Source organism: Vidua chalybeata, chromosome 4 (genome assembly GCF_026979565.1).
Source record: "Vidua chalybeata isolate OUT-0048 chromosome 4, bVidCha1 merged haplotype, whole genome shotgun sequence".
In the NCBI taxonomy this organism is placed as follows: domain Eukaryota; kingdom Metazoa; phylum Chordata; class Aves; order Passeriformes; family Viduidae; genus Vidua; species Vidua chalybeata.
The window spans coordinates 64,772,253-64,794,019 of record NC_071533.1 but is presented as its reverse complement, the minus strand read 5'-3'; the positions used below and the strand labels follow the sequence as shown (position 1 = coordinate 64,794,019).

The window sequence follows — 21,767 nt, the reverse complement described above, 5'->3', positions numbered from 1 at the left end:
GAACTGTCTGAAAGGAAGGAGACAATTTTAAGTGGAGAAAAAAGAATTTTTTTATTCAAGTGTGTGGAGCAAATGTCTACATCAGTATTTGACTTCATCTGCTTCGTTGAACCACAGCATGATTTGAATTTTTAAATTCCAGTCTATCCTTTCATAGCTTATATCATGTATCAATATGATTGAATGCCAGCTAAGAATATATCACTTACCTTTTTTTTTAAATAAGTGACATTTCAGCCATCCAGATATGGAAGGAAGAATGCCATTTGCAAAGTTCACCCACGTGGTTCTAGAAATATGCAAGCTGTGTGTACATAGCAGCTAGCATTTAACTCTACTTTGTAAAAAGCCAGAGGGAATGAAGAATTGCCTTGCATTTCTGCTGAGGTGTGTGGCTGAGACTGGAATCAGGTACCTGGTTGTAAAAAATGCTTTAGAAATTGTAGTAGACCTAGATTCAGTATTTAGATGTACTGTGAGAAATGTTTCCCTGTGTTAGTGCTTGTCCTTTCACCTTTAGTTGGTGGTGCAGGGAGCTGTGCAGTTAACTCTGACTCAGTGTTGCAGCTGCAGGACTCGTGTTACAGCTGGAGGAAGTCTTGCAGGAGGAAAACATTGAAAAGTGATTTTGTACACAAAATCTGTGTATAGAGTCTTCTGTCAAATTGACTTCCTGCCTGCTCCTCTTTAATCATTTTAGAGTGCTTCAGACAAAATTCAGAATTAAGAATATAAACATATAAACTCAGAAAATGCATATAGCTGACTCAGTTTAATTCCTTTCAATGCTCTAGTATGTTTTCTTATTGTAACTATTGAGTAGAGTTGCACACATTTCCTCCTCTGCTTGGCAACCTCTGTGAAAACCAAACACATATTTACTCAATATAATCATGCCAAGGAAACTCCATTATTCCACCAACAGTCCTTGCATCCGTATGCACATGCACATAACAGGTAAAAGTAGTCCAGGAGGCAGGAAGAAAACGTAAATCCCATCCTTATATTTAGCAATTAAACAGTTACCCAGTGTTCAGCAATGTTTGCTGATGTAATCTGGCTTTGTACAGCAAATATTTCAATATGCAAAGCATGTTCATTCAGTTACGAATTAATGCTGAAGATGGCTTTTACAAGCACTGTTACATAGTCTTTCTAAAAATAGGTTGACGTTTGTCTGAAAGAATCCCTTAAGCACTTCTTTTGGTTATTGTGAACAAGGAATTTTAGCATATAGTTCAAAAGAAAATTAAAAATACTTTGGGGAATTTGAAGTCTTTATATGCTGGTCCCTGTACCATTGTGGGCCTGAGTAACTGTTCCAGAAATACAGTAGTAGTATAAAAAAATGCATGCTCAAAATATTTTGAGATGAGTAAACCCAATTGTTTAATGACCCATTGCTACAATTTCTGTCTTTTGAGGGGTAAAAATACAATACTAAACACAAAGAATTTACAGAGATGCCAAAACTTTGTCCCAGTTTGACCCAGTAGTTAAGTATTTAGTTAAGTATTTTTTCAACAATAAAGCTATGGGGAACTTGGAAAAATGCAGTAATGTGTCCCTACATGTTCCCTTCTGAGTTTTATATGTGTAAGTAGTGAATAATGACTGAGACACGTGGGAAATGAAGGATTGCCTTGGGAGACTGATGGGAAATTGGTCATTTCTGTGAGTGGTAATGGTATTTGGAACCTCACTAACCCCTGAAGTCAGTTCTGGCCTGTCCCACATGAAGAGCATGAATTGGTTTTTGAGCTGTTTTCCTCCCTTTTTCTCACTTGTGTATGCAGGTGCAGAGTTTCCAGTAGAAAGAGCTGCATTTGATTTCTGAAATAACCACTCGTGCTCAGTGTTCAGGCAGTGAAGTGTGAAAGCCTCACAGGCGAGTCCTCACAAAATGATGTTCAGTAAATGAAGGAAAGCCTGATGTGCAGTATGGGAAGGCTGATGGTGCTTGCACTAATCCTCTCTTCAGCAGAGGAAGGGTGTCTTCCATGCCATAGCAGCAGTAACTGCTAAAGAGGAGATGATGGCAGAGTTCAGGTACAATTTCAGTGCAGAAACTTGGCACTTGCTAAAAGTCGGAAGTGAATGCCTTGGCATTTTCCCCCCTAAATTTATGCTCTTTAAAACAGTCCTTTGCCTTTATGAGAAATAAGAAATTACTCCAAATGTAAAGCAGGATAAAATAGCTACAAATTGCCAACTAACACATTTTGCCATTAATCTAAAGGTTGATTACTTTGAACCTCAGCCTGAATTTCAGAAGAGTTAATTATATACCATTTTCTTTGCTAGGAGGATTATATTACAAAAATAAGGACAAGACAAGCTCTGGTATGATTACAAGGGAAAGATGTATATTTGTAACTTAACAAGTAAAGTAACAAGCCCCCCAGACCTGTCCAGATTTGTATTGAAGGCTATGTTTTGGGCTCTGGTATGTGAACTGTTAAAAACTTCCACAGAAGTGTTACGTTTCACTGCAGAGGTGGCTGTGTCACGTCAGCATGAGCTGGTTTCTAGCAATCTTCTTGTAAATCATCCTTACTTAGTGACTGTTTCAATCTACACATATTTTAATTGCAAAACTCAGTCCCCCAGATGAATCAGAACCTGTTAGGGCTGCTACAGCTTGCTGGGGGTACAAATACAGTTTTCCCAACCACCTCATGCTGGTCCTCTCTTAGGTTCTGGGTCATTTCTGAGAAACACTGGATGAAGAGTTGTCTCAGCCTCTTCTCCACAGGCCTCAAGGAACAGATGCTCTTTTACTTCCCTGATATTTCCATTGGCTGTTCTGGGATAACTGCAGGAGCTGAGGTGTTGAATTCCAGTTCTCTTCAGAGAGGGAGCTTTACTCAAAGATATCTGCTAGACAGTGTGCCACCTTCTGCAAGATACAAATAAGGGTCCAAATAAATTACCCTAAAGAAATGCGTCCCTTTCTTACGACAGGAAATCTGCTACCCTTCCCCTTCATTAGAGCCCTAAGCTGTGAAATCTGCTGGTGAGGTGTGTGTGAGCTGTGTGTGGATTATGGCTGTTGGAGAGATGGTTAAACCTCTGGTCGTGGTGGCAAGGATGAAGAGGTGCATTCTGCAGGCTGCACCAGGCCACAGGGCTGTATCACTGAGCTGCTTGTGACTGGAGTGACTCGCAGGAGTTGAGAGAGCCATGAGCAGGTATCTGGTCTTGTCTGTGTAGTACAAAACTGGTGCTTAATAGAGCATTTGATTTGTAAAGTGTGTGAGACTCCTGACAGCTGTAAAGGAAGGATTTTGAAAGACACTCTCAGCCTGGTAGCCATTCAGCTGATGAACTGAGAGTATTTTGTTCATGCTCCATGTGTTGGTATTTGTGCTTGAAACCTGGCAATAATCTCTAGGTGGAAGTAAATTGCCAAGTTTTCTCTTGAAATGGGCTGATAGAATTTGGCTTTTGTGGTTGCATTTGTGATGTCGGGTTTGATTCTTGCCAGCACTGCTCCTTTTTTTGGCTCAGTAACCATTTAATTTAAGTAAAGGGCTGATGCATTCATTCTGAGGTATTAAATCTCCATTCTGTAGGAAAATTGATATCAGCCTGAAGTTCACAAAGGCTGGGATTTTGTCACCCATATCTAGGGGGATTCTGAAAAACTGCCTTCTGCCAATAGGGTTCCCTTTCCATATAGAGGCCTGCATCCTTCAGTTGAACAGAGTGTATAATCCAAGGAAAATCTTGGGATACGTTGCTTTGACTCATTCTCTTAACTAAATATATTTATCACTGGGTATGTTCTGTTTCTCTGCTCTGTTTTCAAGAGCAGTGAGCAGGGGGAAGAGGAGCTCCTTCCTCAAGGGCCAGGCTCTGTGGTTCTTGCTGCTGGGAAGACTGTGTTAACTCAAAGGGTGCTGCACAAATGGGTTTTCTCTGGGTTTAGGTATTTTGTGGAGAAAAGGTGGGAAGCCCAGTGTCAGGTGACAGCAAGACTGCTTGTTTTGCTTTGCTTTGTTTTGTTCTGTTTTGTTTTTAAGTGGAAAAGAAATGCGGATCTAAGACCTTCCAGCTTATTTTTCCTTTCTTCTTTTCTAACCATGACTAATTCTGGCTAGTTCAAACAAGAACATAATGAGGTACTAAAAATGTTAGAGCAGTGCACTGCTTCCACTAATTAATGTTTCTGTGGGAATAGTTTAAAAAGAAATGAGCATGTGTGTAAGTTTACTTAAACCATAAGGGAAATTGGGTTTATGTTTCTGCCATGCTCCCACACTGCCTTCCTTTATCTGCCCCTTCCCAGCAAGAATTTTGCAGTTCACTGTTTCACAGCTCCTTCCAGCAGACAGAGATTTCCGGGAGCCTGAACAAAGCAATGATTTTACCTGCAGTTTTTTTTAACCACTTATGGGGTGGTTGGGCAGAATCTCCAAATCACTCCAGTTGTAGAAATTTTCATAGGTGAAGTGGAGGTATGAATTTGCACAGAGGAAATTAATTTATACCCTTGCAAGTAATGTGGGGAAAAAAACCCACCAACCAACCAACAACTGTCAGTCTGATCCAATTTATGAAATGTTTTTAGACATGATCAAGGAAAGCAAATGTTAGACGGAGGAATGCAAGTTAGCTGGCAGCAGCAGTGAGAATTAATCACTCAAACCCAGTGTTTCTAAAGGGATTTTATAAAATCTGAATCTAGGCCTGGTTTGGTCTTACATTTTTCTTTCTGATTTCAAAATAATTATCTCTGATAAATTTGCACATTACATGGCTTGGTTGATAAGGAGGTTGCATGTAGCTGTCTCCAGCATGTAGCTGGGCCATTTTTAGAAAAAGGTGGATTACTGTATATGAGATTCTGTGTCTGAAAATGAAGAGTAAATTCTTCATATAAAGTGAGGTGTCTGTGTCCTGACAAATGGCTATTGGCAAAAATGATCTCTTAAATAGCACAGCAATTTAGACTGACTTTCAGTGCTGTATTGAAGAGACCTGGGGAGATTCTTGCACAGCAGAAGTGGAGAAGAGTGGTATCATGTTGGCTTGCTTTGGATACGGTGCTTACAAGGCTTGTAATGGGTTATTGCCTCCAGTTCTCATGCTTGATTTTTCAACAACCTTTTTAAAGCACAGAAAAGGTTTAGAGAAACCCCACTAAAATTCTCTAGATGCTGGAAAAAGTCCCCTAGGGAGAAAATTAGAGGGCGGAACAAAAAGGATTGAAACAGGCTTAATTGCAGCATGCTTCCACAGGAGGAAAATGTCTGCTTCCAAGGGACTTTCAATGTAGCTGAAATGCCTGGAGAAGGCATCATCAACTGTGAGCTGCAGTTAGACAGGCCAGGAGGGACAGGAGGCAGTACTTTTGATGGTATGTGTGAATAACCATTACAAGGAGCTCAGAGAGAAATTAAGGCTTCCTTTTGCAATTCCAAATTGTGATCCTCTCCTGGAGAATGTATTTAGTGAGGCACAACTCACTGAGTATCATCTGGGGGCAACAGCATGAAATTCTGCATCTTCTGGTGTAATGTGAGATGAGACAAATGAATTGGTTGTCCATTAACCTCCTTAAATTTATTGAACTGAAAACTACCATGTATTTTTTTTTAAATATGTTACTTAGGATGGGTTTTTTAAAAGTAAACTACAACTATTTTTAAAAAAACCCCATGTTTACTACATCCAGATCTGTTATATGAGATTTATCCCTAACAGGGCTATCTTCTGTGGTATTTTGAGTTTATTGTTGACTGTAATGTTTCTTAAACATATTGAGAGCTGCTTGTTCTTTTCTTCCTCTCTTCTATATGCTGTTCACACTTCCTTGGAGAATATTTGGGTCAGAGACTTCTATATGCAGCTTGGAGTTTACCAAGTTTCTTTTTAAAAATTGACTGTTGCTCTCTCATAAATCATATGCTCAGACTTTAATCAAGGGATTTGAAGATATCCCTGTGTTATGACTAGGCACTTCTTGCTAACTGTATTCTAGAACTGAGTATAAATAAAATGCCATATTGCAAAGTTTTGGTGTTCTGTTTTGGCTGTTGGTGAGGGGGATTGCTGTATAATCCTTTTGATGAGACTTCCACAAATGCATATTCAGGTTTTAATTGAGGTGTTTTTTTGAAGGTGGGGGAAACAAAACCAGAAGAGCGTGCCTAAATCTGCTAGTCTGAGTTGCAGTGTGTGTGCTTCCATCAGTTCTGATGCTGTGCAAAACTGACCACCTGTGCCTGCTTTCTCTAACACCTGTGTTTAATCTCCAGATCTCTGATGGCCAAGGAGATGAGCGCTCAGAGTCCCCCTATGAAAGTGCTGATGAGACTCAGACTGAAGTGTCTATATCATCCAAAAAATCTGAGCGAGGAGTGGGAACAAAAAAAGAATATGTGTGTCAGGTGAGAGACATTAGCTGGGCTGTGTTTCCTGAGCTTTCCTAGAAAAGGTCTTTTTAAATATGAAAATGACAATATTAGGCCAGAAACAGGTTTATCATGTGTGTCTGAGATGTCTGTTAGTGATGAGGTTGCCATGGCAGTAAATGGGATTCTTAATACCTAATTATTTTTTTCTTGACCTCCAGTAAATTACTTAGCCTTTCTGCTTGAGTTTCCAGGTCTGTAAGATAAGCATAATTTGTAGCTCAGGAGAAGCACATGAGTGTTGTTGCCAGGTGACTGGTCAGATGATGCAGAAGAGCTGCTGGTTTCTCTGTTAGCACAGAGGAGAAGCCCAGCCCAGTGGGGTTTGTGCTCTGTGTGCAGCAGAGATGGCAGCACTGCCCTGCTGTGGTGTGTGGCCAGAAAGCCACTGAAAGCAGAAGCCTTTCCTCAAACTGTTCTAGAAAGGCTCTCAGGCTATGAAATAACACAATCCAGATCAAAATTGTTTCTGTGAGACCGGGCAAGCAGTTACATTGCCATTTTTTGTATATAGTGGGAATAAGGTTTTATATGTCTATAAACGTTGGGTAATCCTCAATTCTGCCAGCACTGTTGTTTAGTTCATTTTTAGTTATGCATGTGTCACTGCTAACCACTCAGACATAGAGGCATCATTGTGCCAACTGGACTGATTCCCTTTTGCCAAGGAAAAGGAAAGGAAGGATGCTTTTTAACCCTACTCAGATGCATCAGTGTGCTCAGGGAATATTTCTTACAGCTTGTTTTTTTCTATTCTTTTTTTTCTGTCAGATTGTATTTACTCCTGAACCATGGTCTGAGAGGGATATTTCTAGTGGGTTAATGATTCTGTTACCTGTTTCAACTTGAAGCCAGGGCATGTGATGATAAATTTGATTTCAACAATGGGAAAAGATATTTTGAGGAGCAGTATATGAAAAGGAATAAAGAAAACAGTTTTTTTCCACATCTGAATTTTTCTTTAACATTCAATGCCTTTGTGTTGTAAAAGCTGTGTGAAAAAACAGGTGATCTCCTGCTGTGTGAAGGACTTTGCTATCGAGCTTTTCATGTAAGCTGCCTTGGGCTCTCTGGAAGACCAGCAGGAAAATTCATTTGTAGTGAATGTACATCAGGCAAGTTTGTCCCTTTCTATTAATTTAAAAAAAAAAAAAAAAGTTATAGTTTTCCCACATATTGTTCTAGGACATCCTCCTGGACAGAGTATGTATCCTCAGAGAACCCGTACTTATGCCTTGGGACGTGACAGGGTGGGAGTCCGTAGAGTACCACTAAGTGTGCCACGTTTTACAAAGTTCACCCTGTTTTCAGTGAGAACTCTTACAACATGGCTAATTTAATCAGAATTCCATTGCCTCAATAACTGCAGATTATTTGTTTTCTTAGTACAATTAGAGATGAGATTTAAAGTCTGTCACAATGACTTAAGAAACTGTAGAAAAAAGAGTGGCGAGTGAAAGTTCTTTTTCAGTCCTTTGTGTGTCTGTATCAGTCTTTAGCTTTTCCTGTTAAAAGACTGCCTTATTGCTATTAATTTCATTTGCTTTTAATCCTGTAATAACTGCTTGGAAGTTCTTAATCTCAAAACTTTACATAAGATTTGTGTTCTTGCTCATAAGCTCATTTCAGTACATGCAGTAAACCTTGTTGGAACTGCTGCTTCAAAGTAAAGCTGTTCCAACTAGTCCAGAAAAAAGACTAGAGGGTGGTTGTCTTTGGTTTGTGGTCCTGCTTCAAATTTCAGAGGACCACAGACAAGACAGTCATCCTGTTCCATTGGTTTTAAAAAATCAGAAAACTAAAAATTCCTAATTGTCGTTGCATCCTGAGGCTTATAAATAAGAACATAAAATCATATTGGTGAGGCTTTGGGTGTTGTTGTGTACGCTTCAACTGCAAATGGGTTTGCTTTATTTTATTTGTATCTGAGTAGATCCGTATTTAATACTAAAGAGCTAAAGTAAATAGATTGCTGCATCAAGTAATGCAATTGATTTGTTGAAAAAAAACTCCTCCACACCACAGAAGCAATTCCCTCATGCATAACATAAATGCATGAGAGAGGTGTTTTAAATTCATGTATTTGGATATTACATTCTGTTTATCATTTTGCCACTAGGTGTGCACACCTGTTTCGTGTGTAAGGAGAGAAAGGCAGATGTGAAACGCTGTGTTGTGTCTCACTGTGGCAAATTCTACCACGAAGCTTGTGTGAAAAAATTTCATCTCACTGTGTTCGAGAACAGGGGGTTTCGATGTCCTCTCCACAGCTGCCTCAGTTGTCATGTTAGTAACCCCTCACATCCACGAATTTCAAAAGGTAGTTTCATTTTATGTTTTTATGACTGTTGAATTAATTTTATTTATGGTATATTAAGGTAAAGAGTGTGTCCATTTGAGAGCTGCTAGCTGCAGTTTTGTTAGGCATAAATGGACTGTCAAGTCATTCAGAATTTTTAAAAAGTCGTAATACAGTAAGTTTTAGTCAGCTTTAGTATTTACCTTGATTGTGCTCTTTTTTTAACTAGCTTTCAGTTAACCATAGTTAACCATGTTTTCTTCTCAAGAGAGAATGAAATCTAGAATGTATAGGTGATGAGGAGAGAGGCAAAGCAGTGAAGGCAGGACCTGAGAATGTACAAACACTGCAGCAAGGCTCAATGAACATGGAGACACTTTGATTCTGTGCGGTTTTTAGCTTTGGGAAACATTTGCAGACAAAATTGCGTGACTCAGGAAGAGCTGGTCTACCCTGATGTGCATAATTAAAGCTTTAAATTGGGTGTAGGGTTCTCTAAAAACCTTTATAAATTCAGTATTGTCGAAAACACAGTGGCTGGAGTTTTGTGTGCGTGCATATAGGGTGTCTCAGCTCTACCAAAATGACCAAGTTTTGTCCCCGAGTACCTCAGCAGTGCTGTGCTTTGCCACACGGCAGCTGTGGCCCAGGGTGACGTGTGAGTGTGGTGCTTTGCAGGGAAGATGATGCGCTGCGTGCGCTGCCCCGTTGCGTACCACGCCGGGGACGTTTGCATCGCCGCAGGATGCGCCGTCATCGCCTCCAACAGCATCGTGTGCACCAACCACTTCACTGCCACGAAGGGGAAAAGCCACCACGCCCATGTCAATGTCAGCTGGTGCTTTGTGTGCTCCAAAGGTAAACGGCTGGGGCGGGAACTCCTCCAGAAGCGCGGCGTCGAAGCGTTTCATTCTTCAGCTCAAGTGCTGTTTTTCTGATTTGTCCATAGCGAGTCGTTAGAAATGCGGCACGTTAAGTTAGGCTTTGTTAGGTTATGCTATAATGGGAAGTTGGCTTATGCTGCTTCAGGGTTTTAAATATCCTTTTTTTTTTTTTTTTTCAGAAATAATTTATTAAAGTATGTTTTTACTTGGGCTTTATCCAACAACCAGAAGCCTGATTAATTCTTTACAAGAGACACCTAATGAGTATTTTTCTGTTCTTTCTCCTGTGTTCAATGTACTAAAGCTTTTTGTGTTTCTTTATTGCTATTATGTAATATTACACCATAAATATTTTAAGAGTTGCTTTTAGTTTAACAGCAGACTGCAAATTGAATCACTATTAGTTGTTGCTGGGTTGCCACTAATTAAGGGTGTTTTGTTTTATATTGTACAATAAATATGTTCCTTACTGACAACCACAAAATTCATAGTGCTGATTAAACTTGTAGCAGTGAAACTGTACCTGATTTGTTAACAAATTAACATGCAGCATAGCAGCTTTTAAGCTGCAGCCAACTTTCCATTTGATAATTCATGGAACAAACTAACAGCCTTATTCCTTCTGCCCCCTGAGGGGGGAAAAAACACCCTAAAATCATAAGAGAAATCTGTTGTGGTTACAATTTTTCTTGCATAGAAATGTTAATATATATTAAAACTATGTTAAACATATTGTAGTTGTTAAAGTAGAGCAAAGTAATTATAATTTGTGCATTATTCTGGCATTTTTATCACTAGCTTGCTTGTTATTTTGCACGTGTTACTAACCTGAGTCTGCCAGGCATTCAGATTAATCAGGACCTTTTGGCTGCTATACCCAACTAAGTGATGCATGTATTTGTTGCTGAGGGTCAGTGTGTTTTCACCATTTATTTTCTAATTGAACCTACCACATGTGTATAATTTCTAAGCTGTCTGGAATGCAAAACTTGCACTTTGATCTTGATGTTTTTCCAACCTTTTCTCCTTTTTCTGTGTCTGTGCAGGCGGAAGTTTGCTGTGCTGCGAGTCCTGCCCAGCAGCCTTTCACCCTGACTGCTTAAACATCGAAATGCCAGATGGGAGCTGGTACTGCAACGACTGCAGGGCGGGCAAGAAGCTCCATTTCCAGGATATTATTTGGGTTAAACTGGGAAATTACAGGTCTGATGAAGGAATTTTTGTTGTTTTACAGTACTGGCATGTTTAACTAAGGATCATACAACTGGTTGCTCCTGTAGGCCAGCCTTGCTGCACACTGATTTCTGTCTCCTCTCTGAACTAGGGGCCTCACCTCCTTGCAAGCTTCAGGTTCAAAGCTTGCAGCTTTGCTGCTGCTCCTGGCCAAGGCATTACCCATACAGGACTCCTCGAGTGTTCTGACTTCTGCCTCCAGTGTATATGAAACTTCAACCCCTGTTTGTGTTAGAGATCTCTGCCAATAAATTGGTATAACTGGTAATTGGCTAAATTACTCCCTCACAGGCTGGGACATCAATCACTCAGGTTGTTGGTGTTTCACACTTGGATGGGATTTAAGTGAGATAGAGGTAGCTGGGGGTTATCCTTGAAACATTAATAGGTGTTATCAACCTTTGCTTGATCTTTGACAATTGCAATACTTGCAGGTCTTGTAAAGATGATGGTTTTGCTACCCAGACACAGGGAGTCCTGTGTGTGCGCTTACCTTGCAGGCAGGTGAAGTCCCACAGATCTGAGTGTCAGGCTTTCCTTTTCTAGTCTTCTCTCACTCTCTACTAAGAGAGGGGACAAAAGAATTTTAAATCCTCTTGGATTTTGGAAATAATAATCAGTTACTGCTGTTTCAAGTGATTTCTTAAACTGTCTCTTGCAGAAAGAGCTTAACTAAAATGCTGTATTTTTTTATTTGTACTTCTGTGCTAGATGGTGGCCTGCAGAAGTTTGCCATCCGAAAAACGTTCCCCCAAATATCCAGAAAATGAAGCATGAAATCGGAGAATTTCCTGTGTTTTTCTTTGGTTCTAAGGATTACTATTGGACGCACCAAGCACGCGTGTTCCCTTACATGGAGGGAGACAGAGGGAGTAGATACCAAGGGATCAAAGGAATTGGAAAAGTCTTCAAAAATGGTACACAGCTAAAAGTAAACAAAATTAATCCTGGGATATGTATGCTTTGTTTCTTCACACATAGCCTTGGTTTTGAAATTGTGTTTTACAATATTGAATTAAAGGAATTTGTGGTGTCCTGGGCAACAGTCACTATTACTGTCTTTGCATGAAAACATTATTTTAATGTCTTGTAAAAGACTGGCATCTAACTGAAATTTTATCTGATGATTTCTACTTTCTGGAAAGCTAAAAAAAAGAACTAAGAGAGTAGACTCTTTCAGACTCCCTCAGACTAGGAGACTGAAAGAGTAGAATTAATACATCTATTAAGAACAGTAACACTCCAGAAACATTGTTTGCAAGAAAATTAAATGGTGGGACTAAGAAGTAGACAATGCTTTGTTTTAACACACATGGGAATGAGCAAGTGAGTTTGGGAGGAGTAATCCTCTTTGTGGCATTTCTGTTGATTCTGCAATCTTTTTCAGCTTTGCAAGAAGCTGAAACTCGATTTCGAGAAATAAAACTACAGCGAGAAGCCAAAGAAACCCAGGAGAGTGAACGTAAACCTCCACCATACAAACATATTAAGGTAAAGTTTGAGGAAATGGGTACTCAAAGGTTTGAGCTGAGCAGTGAGATAGGGTCAGGTTGTAATGATGATGGAAACTGTGCTTTTACAGTCATGAGATGGTAAAATTTTGCTTTCATTGGAACATCTAGTGGTGCAAAACCAAATCAGCAACCACTGTGTAACTCTTGCAATAAAACTAACTGTTCTAAAGTCATATTTGCTCTATTTTAATGTATTTTTCAGGTGAATAAACCTTGTGGCAAAGTGCAGATATACACTGCTGACATATCTGAGATTCCCAAGTGCAACTGCAAACCCACGGATGAAAACCCTTGTGGCTTTGACTCGGAGTGCCTCAATCGGATGCTGATGTACGAGTGCCACCCCCAGGTCTGCCCGGCGGGGGAGCGCTGCCAGAACCAGTGCTTTACGAAGCGCCAGTACCCCGAGACAAAGATCATCAAAACTGATGGCAAGGGCTGGGGACTGGTTGCCAAGAGGGACATTAAAAAGGTAGGAATTGTCCTTACCCAGCAGAGAGTCGGTGACCTGCGATGCTGTTTGTGGGTTTGGGATATACTTCACTAGTGATGCTTGGTGTCTTTCAGGGGGAGTTTGTCAATGAGTATGTGGGAGAGCTGATTGATGAAGAGGAGTGTATGGCAAGAATCAAATATGCACATGAAAATGACATCACCCACTTCTATATGCTTACTATTGATAAGGTAGGGTATTTGATGGTTTTTGCCATTATTTACTTACAGCCTTATTTTGATTTCTTCTTCTATTCATCACCTTGGCAGGGCACTCTGCTACCTTTGACATTTTGCAGTTTCACAAGTTCACAGGGTTGTATCTTCTGTGCCTGCTCTCTCCATTCTATATGTTCATAATGAATCTCCTTAGTTCTGTGCTATGTAATAAATTGCATATTAAGTTCTATAAGGTTGTGCTTTGTTGCTTGAAATGAAGTACAGTACTTACCTGTACCTGTAAGTACAAAGTACTTACCTGCCTAGTCTTAAAATGAAGTATGAAGTTTGGGGAAATAGTAGTGATACAGTGGAAGGAATTGCTGTTAACAATCCTTTTACTAATCCTTTTACTAATTTTACTAAAATTTCAACAACACACAATAAGATTCTCACTTGAGAGAATGTGGAATAGAATTGTGAGGCTGTGTCCTATATAGGGCATTTAATCTTTTTTTCAGCCATCTGTCCCTTGCATTGTTTATGGCAAAACTAAGCTTGTGCTTTTGTAGAAACTTTTCTGAAAGCACTCTCTGTTAGTAGCCAGCCAACCCTCCACAAATTGAGTCACAGCAAATTATTGCAGCAGATTAATGAACACTCCAAAGTAATTCAGCACCTGTGCCTCTGTGCACACCTCTGAGTATTTTCTTCCTCAGGAGAAGGAGAAAGTGAAGAACCTGGACAGCAGGAGTTAAAGATTATCTATATTACATTGCTTCAGTCCCCAGACAGCTGGTTAGGAGAAAAACAAGATCTGGCTGCCAGACCTGCAATTTTTTCAGTCCCAACCACCATTCTTTTACCCAAGGCTCTTGCTCTGTCTTTCCATAGCTACTGTTTCCATTAGTCCTGTAACTGAGGAGTTCCTGCACAGGAGTTACCACCTCAGAATGGTGAAACCACGTTTCTCTGGACACTTAAAGTTTCTCACTCCTCTACTAGATTGACATACAACATCAGTGTGTTAAATATCTGAACTGAACAGGTATTTGACTCCTACTGTCATTAATAAATGCTCATTGTAGGTCTGTCTTGCCAAAACTGCCAGTGCCGTTACTGGCTGAGCTGCCCATGCAGTGAAATGTGTGCACATAGGCATGACAGTCACACATGTGCATTATAAAAATGAGCTATGACTGGTATATTTGGTGGAGATAGAAATTTAAGAGCAATTGTTAGTAGGAATGGGATGTTTTTAGCTTACCAAGAGCTTGTTTTCATTTAAACTAGGCTGATTTGGGGAAAGAAATCTGGTGAGAAACTGGTAATCTCTGGAAGTAATCATGCATTTGGTAAATGCCATAAAGTACCATACTTGTAAATGCCTCACAGCTCCACGAATGCAAAGTAAATGGTAAAGGACTGAGGCTGAGTTTTGAAGCTTTCTGGGGAAGGGGGTTCCTTAACACGCCCACCATAATGCTCACAAGAACACTTATCCTGCCCTGTGGCTGTGATGGGTGCTGGGAAAACGTGAGCTAGAGCACGAGTATTGCTTTGGGAGTGTCCCATTCCAGGCCATGTGGGACACTACAGTTTCCAATACAACATGTACCAGCAGTTGGCTTGTGTGCTCTGAATGCAACTATTGAAATCAGTTATGGATTATTTTAATATTTTTTTTGTGAGTGGGGAGAGAAAAACCCTTCATCCTGTTGCTGGTTTGTTCTCCAGGACCGTATTATTGATGCTGGCCCCAAAGGAAACTATTCCCGGTTTATGAATCACAGCTGCCAACCAAATTGTGAAACTCTGAAGTGGACAGTGAATGGAGACACTCGTGTTGGGCTCTTTGCTGTGTGTGACATTCCTGCAGGTACATCAGCTCGGGCTGGCTTTGGTTTCATTCTCTAAGTTATACCTTTTGTGCATTTATTGGTGGGACAGTTATGGTTTAACTGATTCAGTGCAAATATTTTTGTAGAGGACTCGGCACACAGAGGAGATGTTTGGTGATCTGCCTTTTACTTTAGTGTTTCTTAATTGTGAGTCTCATGGCTGCTTTTGTTCCTTGCTTCTAGGGCAAGTATCCCTAGTAAGTTTTTGTTTTGGAGCTCTCAAATGTATCTTTTCCAAGAACATAATAAGTATAAGGAGTGGATGTAGGAGGCTGTTTAGAAGTATCTGTTTTCTGGTTTGTGTACACACATGCTCACACACATACCTAGCTATCTATAGCTATATCTAGCTGGATAGATGGATGGATATAATATGTGTGAAGGTCAGACACAAGCACAGTTTTGTGAAGTCAAACAAATTTCTTTTAAAATGTAATTGCATAAACATCATGATATATGGGCATCTAGTTAATCATCAGTGCTTATAAGCTGTAAAGAGAGGGAACATCTTGTGACAATACATGAACAAGCAAGTCCCAAACCAGCAGGCAGGTGGCAACAGCTGTATTTGTTTGCAATAATTTTGATAGAATTTGTTACCTTGTCCTTTTTACACCTAGGGACAGAGCTGACTTTTAATTACAATCTTGACTGTCTGGGCAATGAAAAAACAGTCTGCAAATGTGGTGCCCCAAACTGCAGTGGATTTCTTGGGGACAGACCAAAGGTAAGTAATACATCAAGTAATACATCAAGATATTTTGACAGTCAGGGGAAGGGCTGTAGAAGCTTCAAACTGACTAAGAATGTGCCTGACTGTGGTCAGTGAGATTATTCTGACATTCTAGTTCATATTTCCCCATTTAAACCTTACAGTATGATTATTTTGCTAAGATTAATTTAAAAAAAATGAGTTGAACTGAAGAATAAAAAATGTGAGTTTTGAATGTGGAAAGAAGTTATAGTATATCAAGAAATGATCTGTATAATTCCTGTCCAGGTTAGTTTGAAACCTGTAATCTAGCAGAAGTTGATGGAGCTTCCTGAAGGGCTGGCATAGGAGTGTGGGGGAAGGCACAAGAACCACCTGTGGATGTTGAAAAGCTGCACTTTCCTCTGGTCCTTCACACTGCTCAGTGCCAGCCACTTCAGAGGGTGGACTGGGAATCTTCAGAACCCACACAGCTGGTTTTTGTTAAGAGATGGACTTAAATGAGGTTTCACATAAGCCTGTGAACATTTACTCAGACAGCCAAGAAGAAATTAAATGTTACAGTTTAGTTTTTTGGAGCTGTCTGCATTGGTAGAGAGAATGGGCTAATTTAAAAGAAAGTAGATAGTGATTACTGGGGTGAGAGGGAGGGAATGATGGTAGGGATGTTGAAAAATCATCCAAAATTTTATATTGTTTGGTGAAGGAGAGTTAAAGTGCAAGCAGCATTTGAAAGCTGCTTCTGTGCATACAGCATAGAATTGAAGTCAGATTGAAATAGGGATAAAGTTTGGTATATTCTTTCTGTCATTAACTACACGTTCTGAAGTTCTGCTGTCTGTTCCTCAAAGAAAAATGGGGGTAGATTTTAGTGATTCCAGCATGAGTATTCACAACTGGAAGACAAAAATGAATATTGAAGTGATTGGTGGTGCAAGTACATAATGAGGGTAAATTAGCCACAAGTAGATTAAGCTGGAAATTGGAAGACCTTTTGTCAGTGACAAGAAAATGAGGGGTTTTTCAGTAGGACGGTCCTGCAGGGAGAAGATCTGGTTTCAGGATGACTTTTCTCAAGGGTCAGTGTAGGTTTTTTGTCAACACAGATCAGTACAGTGAAGCACTGGGCAGGTCTGCCCCAAGTCAAGTTCTTGTCTCTTTGCATGGTCTGCCAGGTGTGCCAACAGCTTGGCAGGGTTCTGTAATGTTTTTCCTTTGCAAAACTGGCATTTACAGATTTATATCTTACTCTTTTAGAATTCTTCCACTAATGCCTCAGAAGAAAAAGGCAAAAAGACCAAAAAGAGAACACGGAGACGCAGAACGAAAAATGAAGGGAAGAAAGAATCTGAAGATGATTGTTTCCGCTGTGGAGATGGAGGCCAGCTGGTGTTGTGTGACAGGAAATCTTGTACTAAAGCCTATCATCTCTCCTGCCTTGGTTTGGTGAAACGTCCTTTTGGTGAGTCAGCCATGTCTTACACTTGTATAAATTACTTGTGCAGGTACCTCAGTTATTGCACTGAAACCTTGTCAGGGGTGTCATCCTGAAAACACTGGCTTTGTATGGCATGAATTTCATTTGTGCATCATGTGGGAGCAGCTCCTCTTGGATTTGAAGACAAAATGGTGGCCTCCTCCTGCCTCTCTGGCACAATGAGGCATTTGTTTTACAGATGTATGTAATGGAGCACATCACCTGGTAGGAGCACCATGGCCCTGCCACAGGAAAGTTGATTATATCTAAGAAATGCATGAAGCCCTTTGAGTTCAAGCCAGAAGATCAGCAGCAGCTTCTGAAAGAAGGCAAGTAGGGAAATTAGGAGCAGCAGACATCAGGTTGCAGTTCCAGATATCACAAGGGTTACCTGGTTGCAGTCAGCCATGTCAGGTGAGATATGAGGAAGGAAAGCAGGCAAAGCCTGTTATCCCAGAAACAAGTAAAACAAGGACTGGTAAAGTATGCTGGGGCAAAAGAGCAGCTCTAAGTGAAGCACACCAGATATTCCTGAGCAAGACTGGCAACAGAGGGGACTGCTCTAAGAGTGGGCAGCAGCTGACCAGATGTTTGGATGCTCTGCCAGCCTATAAGTTCTGTAAAATGCTATTGAGTGAAGCCTGAGTAATTTCTTCTAGCTGGAGCTGACTGCTCTATTTGAATGAGAGTGTGTCAAGTCTGCTCTTTGCAGCTGCCAGCTGAGCTTTAGAAGTATGATGCAGCATTCTGAGTGTTGAGATCAGCCCCGGTAGTTGCTGTCATTTGCTTTGTCAGGAAACGTGTGCCTTGTTCAGCTGCTACAACACAAAACTCCTTTAGGAGATGATGCTGTGTTTTACTCCCCACTAATGGGCTCTTTGGTTTTGATTGCAGGGAAGTGGGAGTGTCCTTGGCACCACTGTGATGTTTGTGGCAAACCTTCTGTTTCTTTCTGCCACTTCTGCCCAAATTCTTTCTGCAAGGAGCACCAAGACAGGACAGTGCTAAATTCCATGTTGAATGGACAGTTATGCTGCTCTGAACATGTTCTCGGGGTGGATTCTGTTGAAACTCAGAAGACTGAGAAACCCCGCAAAAAACTGAACAAGTTGAAGCCCAGGAGAAAGAGGAACAGATGGATGAGAGCTGAATGCAAATAGTCATGGACTGCAGTATCTACTGCTAACACTATCTTGTAGATAAGTTGTGAATATGACCAGGGAAGGACACAATTTTACGTATATTCTGTAAAGGTTACAATGGGGGGGGATTTTTTTGTTTTGTTTTTTTATAAATCCACTGAGCCAACCACAGCAGTCTTCTGCTGCTTCTGCACTGATAACGAACTGCATAGTTCAGCAAACTTCAGGACAAACCAAACTTATTACTCAGCATTACAGTTACACTTGAATTGTTACGAATGTAAAATGTTCCCTCCAAAATACTTGCAGGTTGGAGGTAGGTTAAAATCAAACCAGGTAGGCGTAAACATAGTTTTTTGAGCTAGTATTTGTCAACCAACAGATGTTTAAAATAGTATATCCTTGAAAGAAGTTGTTAGTTCTCAAGTCCTTTTGAGTAAGAAATGGCTTGGTCTGTGGTCCCAATGAGATTTGCTTGCCTTGTGTGTTTTTGAGCAAGTGCTTGAATGCCAGTCATGACCCAGGTGTGTCTCACACTACAGCCACACACAACAATTGGTTTGTGCTCCTCAAAAATTATTCTTAAGCAATCATGATCATAAATATCCTTCCACCAAGAAATGTGGTGCATGGTAGGAAAGGCACGCCCTGTACCAGAGAGGAGGAATCTGACTTTGTAGGAGATTTTTTTTCTATACAGTTTTTTCCTGTATTTCATCCCAGCAAAATATGAAGTTACTTGATCTTGCAGAGCTGTACAGGTCTGGATTTAAAGGGATATTGTCTTGCAATCTAGGCCCAATACTTTAGGATTTTTATGTCTTAATAAAAAGAAATCTTTCAAAAGCTATTGCTTGGAAAAAATTACTTGATTTTTTAAATTTTCTCAATGGCAGGTAAAATGCAGAGGAAAACTTTCTTTGGAATGCTTGGAGTCCAAGCATTTCAACTTTGTGATAATGCAAGAAATGCCCAATCAGTAGCAAAACCACCCCCAAGAATGAAACAGAAAGTGAAATTTGATTGAAGTGCAAAAAGTAAATTCAAAACAAGTAAAAGTGAAATGGATTTTTGAAGCAGCATGTAAGAATTCTGATGTGAAATTTAGCCTTGCTCTGTTCCTTTGCTTTAAGTTTGTATAAAACTGGCTACTTGATTTTTTTTGTTACATTTCTAGGAGCTCTGCTCTTGACTATCCTGTCACCACTGTGTTGTGTCAGCAAAGCTGTTTTGAATTCCTCACCCCCGTTAGCATTAGGTCCTCACTGACTCACAGCGAGATGAATATACAATACTTAGTATTGACAGAAATAATACTAGAACTAGGAAAAAACTGTAAAGAAAAATATCTTTGCCGGTTTTCTTCCCAGTGCACATCCTTGGTGTGTGTGGTCAGGCAGCGTTCCAAGCACGTTTTGATTTTTGCCATTGTGACCCATCCTCCGTAAGCACCACGTGCACCTCCATGTCCATTGAGCCATTTGTGTATGTTCTAGCTTAGTTTGCCCTTAATAGTGCAGGAATTCTGTGTAGCCCTTTTGAAAATGAAGCCTTGCTATATCATGGAAGTGTATGGGTTTTTTTCCCAAGGTGTTTCTTCAGGATTTGATTTAGTTCATGGAATTGCCAAAACCCCCATTTATTCCCAGCACGTAAAAAGTTTGGTTTTATTAGAAGATATTAATTGAAAGAGGTTATAAATGTTGCATTGCCCTATGCTGAAGACTTTGGTTTCTGTTTTGTGACCAAAATGCTTTGTCTTTTGAATCAGCTTTTATAAACACTGTTGGAAGGTTAATTTTTTTTTTCAAATAATTTTGAAGAAATAGCAGAGTTCAAAATGAGGGGAAGTGTTACATGTTTTTATTTTTTTAAATGGAACGCCAAGCCTTGCACTCAAGTTAAAATTCAAGATTCTTTAATTGATTTTGAGGGAAATTTTTCTCTGCCATGGGGCTAAAGAACAGTCCTGTGCATAAAATCAAAAGCAAAAATGATATTATGGATGTTTATTTAATAGTGGGTTTCAAGGGAAGGAAAATGAGGTCAGGTAGTAAAGCAGAAATATTTTCCTCATTGCTTTAAAACAAAATGAAGGAATTTGATGTCATTGGGACCATTCTTTGAATACTAAACCATGTAAGGAAGGCTTTGTAAGAATACCTTTAAATAAGTTATAAAATTTTTTCTTTACATTCCATTGCTTTCATAATTTGTTTTTTTTTTTTTTTTTTAGTCATTTTGTTGCTTTTTCCTCTTCACGTGTAACAGCTCTGTCACTCTGGATGCCCCAGGTCCTAAGAGGCAGATCCCCACTTCAGAAGCCACTGTGTGCTCCTGCCAGGCACTGCTGCAGTAAGAGCACCCCTGGGGTTTGGGCTGGGGCAAGGAGCCTCTCGGGGGCTCACAAGCACATTTGGCACGGCAGGATGCAGGACAGCCACCCCTTGTGTCTGTCTGTGGGGACAGAGGGACCCTTTGTCCACACAAACAGATCTGAGCCAGGGGCTGTTGGACCTTCTGCTTCCTTCTACCTCTCCCTGCTCTTTAGTGCTCTGGGCCCACGGAGCTCTGCGTCACTGAGGCTGCAGACCAGGAGTTCACCTGTGGGCTCCTGGGAATTCTTCCTGCTGCTGGGCACAGCTGGAGACTGATCCTGAGGAGGAGTGTGGATCAAATTCTCCCTTGATACCTACTGCCAAGTGACCCCGTGAGCTCAGCTCAGGCGCTCACGTGGTGGTGTGGGAGAATTTTTGGTTTCTCTACCAGGACAGGTGGGGTTTAGGTGCATTGGAATGAAGGCTTCTGTACCTTGCTCTGCAGCCTGGGAAAACAGGCTAAAGTTTTGTTTAAAAAGGAGGACAGAAGAAGAGTTTTGACATTGTTTTCCTTCTCCCACTGTTCAAATACAAGGTAAAACAATCCTTAAGACTTGAGCTTTCTCATGATGCAACTCAATACTTTTTAGCATTCAGCAACTTGAAGGATTTTCTGTTATAAATTAATCTAAACAACATTAACTGTGGCATATTATGCGGCCTTAAATGATGTTCTTTGTCTTGCCCATCAAAGTAGCAAAATGTCTTTCCTTTTGTAGCAAAAAGTTGATACATGACAGCCAATTTCAGAATTTGTTGTTCTTTTATCACATGAGCAAGCATGGAAACAATTTTCAGTTGAGTATGTTAGATGTATTTTCATACAACCTAGGAAAAATAATCAGAGTAAATGTCTTGTTTTGTTCAATAGCTTTGTGTTCATGGTCAGGTTTTAGGAGGTTTTTTATTTGAATTACTTGGAAAAGCAAAGTATCTTGAAAGACATATTAATGGGATTTTTCCACATTGTTGAGTCTCATTGTTCCATGTCTGACTGCTTGAGAAACTTCAATGTCTTATTAAATGTTGAATTTTATTCCTAGTTATTTAAGAAGTTGCTAAGTCTCTTTTGTAAAACAGCTCTATATACTTCCTTTGGCACCTTTTTTTTTTTTTTTTCTGTAAAGAAAAAAGTGGAATTGATACATACTAAGCAA

The 21,767-nt window shown here is 40.1% G+C and overlaps 1 protein-coding gene and 1 non-coding gene across 2 annotated transcripts in view; both read left to right on the top strand.

Annotated features, from left to right (window-relative positions):
• The window catches only part of NSD2 (nuclear receptor binding SET domain protein 2), a 72,378-nt gene extending 51,988 nt beyond the window's left edge, over positions 1-20,390 (top strand). The window contains exons 12-24 of the mRNA XM_053940302.1: positions 6,264-6,395; positions 7,411-7,534; positions 8,539-8,739; positions 9,397-9,576; positions 10,649-10,805; positions 11,547-11,752; positions 12,223-12,326; positions 12,552-12,821; positions 12,917-13,033; positions 14,738-14,879; positions 15,522-15,628; positions 16,871-17,075; positions 17,985-20,390. Of these exons, the coding sequence (XP_053796277.1) occupies positions 6,264-6,395; positions 7,411-7,534; positions 8,539-8,739; positions 9,397-9,576; positions 10,649-10,805; positions 11,547-11,752; positions 12,223-12,326; positions 12,552-12,821; positions 12,917-13,033; positions 14,738-14,879; positions 15,522-15,628; positions 16,871-17,075; positions 17,985-18,250 (2,211 nt within the window). The 3' untranslated portion in view covers positions 18,251-20,390. The remainder of the gene's footprint in view (positions 1-6,263; positions 6,396-7,410; positions 7,535-8,538; positions 8,740-9,396; positions 9,577-10,648; positions 10,806-11,546; positions 11,753-12,222; positions 12,327-12,551; positions 12,822-12,916; positions 13,034-14,737; positions 14,880-15,521; positions 15,629-16,870; positions 17,076-17,984) is intronic.
• LOC128787672 (small Cajal body-specific RNA 23) lies at positions 14,483-14,613 on the top strand. Its single transcript, XR_008430785.1, has one exon. It is a non-coding gene; the product is annotated as a small Cajal body-specific RNA 23 (non-coding RNA).
• Positions 20,391-21,767: the final 1,377 nt, after the last annotated feature.